The sequence below is a fragment of the Lynx rufus genome, unplaced genomic scaffold (genome assembly GCF_022079265.1).
Source record: "Lynx rufus isolate CCGP_SWC_20201006 ecotype Redwood Valley unplaced genomic scaffold, mLynRuf1.p SCAF_9, whole genome shotgun sequence".
NCBI lineage: Eukaryota > Metazoa > Chordata > Mammalia > Carnivora > Felidae > Lynx > Lynx rufus.
Window position 1 is genome coordinate 77,704,080 of NW_025814897.1, and position 8,421 is coordinate 77,712,500.

The 8,421-nt window shown below is 39.4% G+C and overlaps 1 protein-coding gene across 1 annotated transcript in view; it reads left to right on the plus strand.

Annotated features, from left to right (window-relative positions):
* The first annotated feature begins 2,652 nt into the window (after nt 1–2,652).
* LOC124505996 (proline-rich protein 2-like) overlaps nt 2,653–8,421 on the plus strand; it is a 42,739-nt gene continuing 36,970 nt past the window's right edge. The window contains exon 1 of the mRNA XM_047072026.1: nt 2,653–2,721. Coding sequence (XP_046927982.1) covers nt 2,653–2,721 — 69 coding nt within the window. The remainder of the gene's footprint in view (nt 2,722–8,421) is intronic.

Genomic DNA, 8,421 nt, shown 5'->3' on the forward strand with positions numbered 1-8,421 from the left:
TTTTTTTTTTTTTTTTTGTGAGGAGAGTTTAGTTCAGATTTGCTTTTCTAAATTTAAGATGAGTATCAGGAATCCAAATGGGCATGGGATTTATATTTACATGGAAATACAAATCTATAGATTAAGGGAGAAATCCAAGCTAGTCACACAAATTTGGGATTCATTATCATGAATGTGATTTCACATGAAGATATCATGTGGTTTAATACTGTCTTACGCCCTTAACTCTTCTTGTTAGCGCTTCCTGTTGTTGTGGGAAAGACAAAAGAGGTGAGTGGAATAGAGAAGCAAAAGCTAACTAACACTCCCATTCCTGAAGACTACTACAGTCTTTAGGAGCATGGGCAGGTGAGGGGGGAGTCCTCCCTTTGAATGCAAATTGAAATGTTTAATTAATACCTTGGACCAGACCATGTAATCTCTAAATTAAAGCTGCATTTGCAACTTTAGGGAGTCATAAATCTATTTCTTATCTCAGTATGTTGGATGAAGTCATGAGAAATGTGCAAGTTTCTCTCCAAGGTCACGGAAATATTTCCCCTAGTGAATACAGTTAGAAAGGGCATTTAGAGAAAAAAGAAAAATTGCTCATCACTATTATAGCATAGAAATTACAGTAATAATTAGTTTATGCACTATACTCTTTTTCACATATCCACTTAAGTTAATCCATTTTTTCTAGAAGCACATAAAGAAAGGTGTCTATTGGTGTCTAAATGAAAAAAGCTTCTAATTACGAAGGAGTTTGCTAAAGGATAAAGCTTTTATGAATGTGTGAATGGGGGGAAGCTTAAGATTTCTGCAAGGTTCCCAGCTCAATATTGAACAAATTCTGATCAATAATTGCTCTCCATTGATATTTCCATTTTTACTGCAACCACAGAAATAAATGCCCTTGATTAGGTGCTTGGAAAAATAGACTGTGGCATAGCAAGCTGCTTACAAAGGTATTTGACTGGCTTACACCCTTTCTTTAATGCAGACACAGCTCATCAGCTCAGTTGATAAGCTATGGCACCAAGTTGTGGGTTGAAATGTCATGATAGTATACAACATCTTACTTGAAGATTCAGAAAGCTCCCTGACTTAATTTACTTCAATTTTCCCTTTTTATAGCATAGTTCACTTCTGAAAAGACTGTCAGACTTTTACGACTGCATTAAAGGTAGAAATTATAAACGTTGCTCTTACAAAGCACATAGAGAAAGCATCAGGTGTCATGATCTAAAAAGGGCTGTCAGAGTGATCTTGCATTAACTGGTGTTCTGGCTGCTTGAAGCAGCCTAAAAATATTGACCGGCATGCAAGCCCAAAGGCCCAGACACACATAAGAGGGTGAAACGGAGCCAGAGGCCAGCTATTTGTTATTTAAATAGAACATTAATGTAATAGAAGGTATTCGCTTGTTTCAGCAAGACTACTACCATAAACTTTGCAGAGTAATACCTTGCCTTTAATAGCACGGCCCAGGAGTCATTATGGGCAGCAGCCACAATATGTCCAGTATAGTTATGGATGGCTGTTCAAGACAGAATTTCCCACCCCATATTACCATTTTAGGAAGTTTGTAAAGCTGGCTCAGAATATTAAGTATCAGGCAGTCTACCATAGTATTGAGTTGAAAAGCAAATTGAGACAGCAGAAGTGATACACTCACCCAAGATATTGTCAGCTTGCAGCATCATAAGTTCCGGGGTCTGGCCAAGATTTAGTTATTTAGTCTCATCTCTCCTTGCTCTCTAATTATAGAAAATGAAGCACTTTTCCTTGGTATTTTCTCTGGATGCAAAAGCAAGTGAAAATTTTGTGTGATTTAGAAGGATACATATGTCTAAGGAGGTTGCAGCTTTGTGTGTGTGTGTGTGTGTGTGTGTGTGTGTGTATTTAATATAGAATTTAAATAAAATTACCCAATCTCTCAGTTACTGGAAAATGTGCTGAGAGGAGGAGCCAACATGCTGGAGATGTAGGGGGATCCGAACCTCCCTCTTCTCCCAAACAAAGTAGTGTCAAAGCCAAAGGACTTTGAAACCCAAGAGTCCAGGAGGAAAAGAGACAGTCACGCTTCCAGGGACCCACCAAGACAACGTGAGGGACCATGGGTGCCTGACTGCAAACTGGCAGAGATAAAATGAATGGAGGGGAGGGATCCTCTTCTGCAGAGAGACAAAGGGAAGAGAAAGTGGCTGGGGAAGCATAGGACCGTATCTGGACAAGAGAGAAACCTCAGGCGGGGAGAAAGATCCAAGCTCTAACTGTGGGGATTTCTCCGGACTGGGGCCGGCTGCCCTTGTCACTCACCTGGGCAGAAGGGGAACCAGCCCCCGTCTCAGTGGCTAGGTCAGGGGGCACAAAGCGATCCCCTCCCTGGAGTGCTGTGGGACAGGACAAAGCCTGCCTGCCTCCAGCAGTCAGGGACCACATGTCGGGTGCGGAGAGGTGCTTCCCCAGTACCAAGGCACGTGGAGCCAGAGTTTGCATCCCAGCCAAGCGCCATGCACAGGAGTGGGCAAGCGAGACAAACTGCCTCATTTGTGCCTGAGGCACAGTGAGGACGGCTCAAACTGAGTGGTTTGGGACACCGGGTCTGTGGAGGAGAGACTGGATCGTCGCCATTTTTCTCCCCACCACCACCAAGGTGGGGCCTCAGGGATGGGTCTCTGGGAGGTGGAACTGTGGAGGCGGAACCTGCCCACATCAAGCCACGCCCCTCCGCCCCAGGTAACTGCGTATTTACCAGAGCGGGATAGACGCTGAGGAACCAGATGGCCCTCTGCTCCAGGCCAGCACTGCTGCATTGCCTGGAATAATTCTAGGACAATTCTTGTTATTTAGATATGTTCTTCCTTCCATTTCTCCTTCTTCTCTCTACCCTCTAAGCTGGTTACTCTGGTTGTTGGTTTCTTTAAGCAGACGTATTTAATCCATTCTCTTGATACATGTTGCACACCTCCTTCTTTATTCTCTGTTCTCTCTGTCTGGATTAAGCTACATAGTTTCTCTGTCTGGACAACTTTATTTTCTTTTTCCCCACCCCCTTCTTCATTTTCCTTTCTCTCTCTGGGTTAAGCCCTATAGTTTCTCTGTCTGGATAACTTTATTTTCTTTTTCTTTTTCTCTGCCTCCTTCTTTATTTTCCTTTCTCTCTCTAGATTAAGCCATATAGTTTCTCTGGTCAATTTTTATTCTTTCTTTTTCCCCACCCCTGTCTTTTCCTTGTTTGTTTGGGATAAGGCCTCTTACATCAGCACTGCCTCCATCTTGTTGTTTACTTGTAGCTGGTGTTTTGTCTTTTTTGTTTTGTTTTGTTTTGTTTGTTTGTGTGTTCGCATGTTTTTGTTTTCTGTTTGGTTGGGGTTTTCAAAAATTTTTTTTTAACATTTATTTATTATTGAGAGACAGACACAGAGCATGAACATGGGAGGGGCAGAGAGAGGGGGAGACACAGAATCCGAAGCAGGCTCTAGGCTCTGAGCTGTCAGCACAGAGCCCGACGCAGGGCTTGAACCCACAAACTGTGAGATCATGACCTGAGCTGAAGTCAGACGCTCAACCAACTGAGCCACCCAGGAGCCCCAGGTTGGTTTTTTGTTTTGTTTTTTTTTTTTTTGCTTGTTTGTTTGTTTTTCCTTTCCAGGGCTACTTCAACAAACAAATCAAAGCACACCTGGTGGAGGGTCCAAAACATCACTATGAGTAGGGAGATAAAGTATCCAAAGTCACAACAAGAGAGAGCAAGTAACACTCTTCAAAAAACATCTCCTAAAGGGCCAGGCCCTGGACAGTGTATGACCCCTCTTTAATATATTAGTGCTCACAGGTGCAGGGCACATAACAAGCTTTTAAAACACGTAAAGGACAAAAACTAGCCAAAATGATGAAACCAAAGAATTCTCCTCAAAAGAAATTCTAAGAAGAAATGATAGCTAAAGAATTGATCAAAACAAATATAAAAAATATAACTGAACAAGAATTTAGAATAATAGTCATGAGATTAATTGCTGGGCTTGAAAAAAAAAGCATAGGAAACAGCCAGAGAATCCATTGCTACAGAGATCAAGAAACTAAAATATAGTAATAATGAATTGAAAACTGCTATAAATGAGGTGCAAAATACAATAGAGGTGGTCACAGTGAGGATTGAAGAGGCAGAGGAGAGAATAGGTGAGTTAGAACATAAAATTATGGAAAAAGAAGAAGCTGAGAAAAAGAGAGAGAAAAAAGTTCTGGATCATGAGGGGAGAATTAGAAAACTAAGTGATTCAATGAAATGGAATAATATCCATATCAAAGGAGTTCCAGAAGAAGAAGAGAGAGAAAGGGGCCAAAGGTATACTTGAAAAAATCATAGCCGAGAACTTCCCCAATCCAGGGAAAGAAACAAACATTGAAATCCAGGAGGCACAGAGAATTCCCTTCAGACATAACTTGAATTGATCTTCTGCATGACATATCATAGTGAAAATGGCAAAATACAAAGATAAAGAGAGAATTCTGAAAGCATGTAGGGATAAACAGGCCCTAACATACAAGGGTAGACCCATAAGGGTAGTAGCAGACCTAGCTACTGAAACCTGGCAGGCCAGAAAGGAGTTGCAAGAAATTTTCAATGTGTTGAATAGGAAATATATGCAGCCAAGAATCCTTTATCCAACAAGCCTGTCATTGAGAATAGAAGGAGAGATAAAGGTTTTCCCAAATAAACAAAAACTGAAGGAATTCATCACCACTAAACCAGCCCTATAAGAATCCTAAGGGGGACTCTGTGAGTGAACTGTTGCAAGGACCAAAAAGGACAAGAGACATCACTACCAGTATGAAACGTAAAGATAGCACAATGACTCTAAATCCATATCTTTCAATAATAACACAATGTAAATGGACTAAATGCTCCAATCAAAATTACATACATACATACATAGGGTATCAGAATGGATAAAAAAGCAAGATCCATCTATTTGCTGTCTACAAGAGACCCATTTTAGACCTGAATACACCTTCAGATTGAAAGTGAGGTGATGGAGAACCATCTATCATGCTACTGGACATCAGAAGAAAGCTGGAGTAGCCATACTTATATCAGGCAACCTAGATTTTAAACTAAAGGCTATAACAAGAGATGAAGAAGGGCATTATATAATAATTATGGGCTCTATCCATCAAGAAGAGCTAACAGTTATTATTTTTTTTAATTTTTTTAAGTTTATTTATTTTTGAGACAGAGAGAGATAGAGCATGAATGGGGGAGGGGCAGAGAGAGAGGGAGACACAGAATCGGAAGCAGGCTCCAGGCTCTGAGCCATCAGCCCAGAGCCCGACGCGGGGCTTGAACTCATGCACCGCGAGATCGTGACCTGAGCTGAAGTTGGACGCTTAACTGACTGAGCCATCCAGGCGCCCCAAGAAGAGCTAACAATTATAAATGTCTATGGAGCAAATTTGATAGCACTCAAACATATAAAACAATTAATCACAAACATAAGCAATCTTATTGGTAAGAATGTAGTAATGGCAAGGAGCTTTAATACTCCACTTACAACAATGGGATGATCATCTAGACAGAAAAATCAATAAAGAAACAATGGCCCTGAATTATACATTGGGCCAGATGGACTTGACAGTTATATTTAGAATTTTTCATCCTAAAGCAGCAGAATATACATTCTTCTCAAGTGCACATGGAACGTTCTCCAAGACAGATCACATATTGGGTCACAAAACAGCCCTCAATAAATATAAAAGAATTTAGATCATACCATGAACACTTTCAAATCACAATGCTATGAAACTTGAAACCAACCACAGGAAAAAGTTTGGAAAACCTCCTAATGCATGGAGGTTAAAGAACATCCTACTAAAGAACAAATGGGTCCACCAGGCAATTAAAGAATAAATTTAAAAATATATGAAAACTAAACACAGCAATCCAAAGGCATGCAGCAAAGACAGTCCTAGGAGGAAAATACATTGCAATCCAGGTCTATCTCAAGAAACAAGAAAAATCCCAAATACAAAATCTAATAGCACATCTAAAGGAACTAGAAGCAGAACAACAAAGAAACCCCAAATACAGAAGAAGAGAAATAATAAAGATGAGAGCAGAAATAAACAATATAGAATCCAAAAAAAACAAAAACAAAAACAGTAGAACAGATCAATGAAACTAAGTGTTGCTTTTTTTGAAAAAATAAAAAAAAATGATAAACCGCTAGCGAGGCTTCTCAAAAAGAAAAGAGAAAGGACCCAAGTGGATAAAATCATGAATGAAAATGGATTTATTACAACCAATCCCTCAGAAATACAAGCAATTATAAGGGAATTCTATGAAAAATTCTATGCCAACAAACTGGACAACCTGGAAGAAATGGACAAATTCCTAAACACCCACAAACTACCAAAACTCAAATGGGAAGAAATAGAAAATGTGGACAGGCCCATAACTAGTAAAGAAATTGAATCAGTTATCAAAAATCTCCCAAAAAATCAGAGTCCTGGACCGGATGGCTTCCCTGGGGAATTCTACCAGACATTTAAAGCAGAGTTAATACCTATCCTTCTTAAGCTGTTCCAAAAAATAGAAATGGAAGAAAAACTTTTGGACTCATTCTATGAAGCCAGCATTACTTTGATTCCCAAAGCAGACAGAGACCCCACAAAAAAAGGAGGAACTACAGGCCAATATCCCTGATGAACATGGATGCAAAAATTCTCAACAAGATACTAGCAAATCAAATTCAACAACATATAAAAGGAATTATTCACCGTGATCAAGTGGGATTCATTCCTGGGTTGCAGGGCAGGTTCAATATTTGCAAATCCATCAATGTGATACATCACATTAATAAAAGAAAGGATAAGAGCCATATGATCCTGTCAATCGATGCAGAAAAAGCATTTGACAAAATACAGCATCCTTTCTTGATGAAACCCTCAAGAAAGTCAGGATAGGAGGAACATACTTAAACATCAGAGAAGCCATTTATGAAAACCCCACAGCTAATATCATCCTCAATGGGGAAAAACTGAGAGCTTTTCCCCTGAGATCAGGAACATGACAGGGATGTCCACTCTCACGGCTGTTGTTTAACATAATGTTGGAAGTCCTAGCCTCAGCAATCAGAAAACAAAATGAAATAAAAGGCATCAAAATTGGCAACAAAGAAGTCAAATTTTCACTTTCTGCAGATGACATGATACTCTACGTGGAAAACCCAAAAGACTCGACAAAAGACTACTAGAACTGATACATGAATTGAGCAAATCACAGGGTACAAAATCAATGTACAGAAATTGGTTGCATTTGTATACACCAATAATTAAGGAACAGAAAGAGAAATAAAGAAACTGATCCCATTTACAATTGCACCAAGAACCATAAAATACCTAGGAATAAACCTAACCAAAGATGTAAAAGATCTGTATGCTGAAAACTATAGAAAGCTTATGAAGGAAATTGAAGAAGACACAAAGAAATGGAAAAACATTCCATGCTCATGGATTGGAAGAGTAAATATTGTTAAAATGTCAATACTACACAAAGCAATCTATACATTCAATGCAATCCTAATCAAAATTGCACCAGCATTCTTCTCAAAGCTAGAACAAACAATCCTAAAATTTGTATGGAACCACAAAAGACCCTGAATAGCCAATGTAATACTGAAGAAGAAAACCAAAGTGGGAGACATCACAATCCTGGACTTGAGCCTCTACAAAGCTGTAATCATCAAGACAGCATGGTATTGGCACAAAAACAGACACATAGACCAATGGAATAAAATAGAGAACCCAGAATTGGACCCACAAATGTATGGCCCACTAATCTTTGACAAAGCGGGAAAGAGTATCCAATGGAAAAAAGACAGTCTCTTCAGCCAATGGTGCTGGGAGAACTGGACAGCAACATGCAGAAGAATGAAACTAGACACTTTCTTACACCATACACAAAAATAAACTCAAAATGGATGAAAGACCTGAATGTAAGACAGGAAACCATCAAATGCCTAGAGGATAAAGCTGACAACAACCTCTTTGACTTCAGCTGCAGCAATTTCTTACTCGAAACATCTACAAAGGCAAGAGAATTAAAAGCAAAAATGCACTATTGGGACCTCAAAGAGATAAAAAAGCTTCTGCACTGCAAAGGAAACAATCAACAAAAGTAAAAGGCAACAAATGGAATGGGAAAATATATTTGCAAATGACATATTTTGGCTAGTATCCAAAATCTATAAAGAACTCACCAAACTGCACACCTGAAAAACAAATAAGCCAGTGAAGAAACGGGCACAAGACATGAATAGACACTTTTCCAAAGAAACATCCAGATGACTAACAAGCACATGAAAAGTTGCTCAATGTCACTCCTCATCAGGTAAATACAAATCAAAGCCACACTGAGATACCACCTCATGCCAGTCA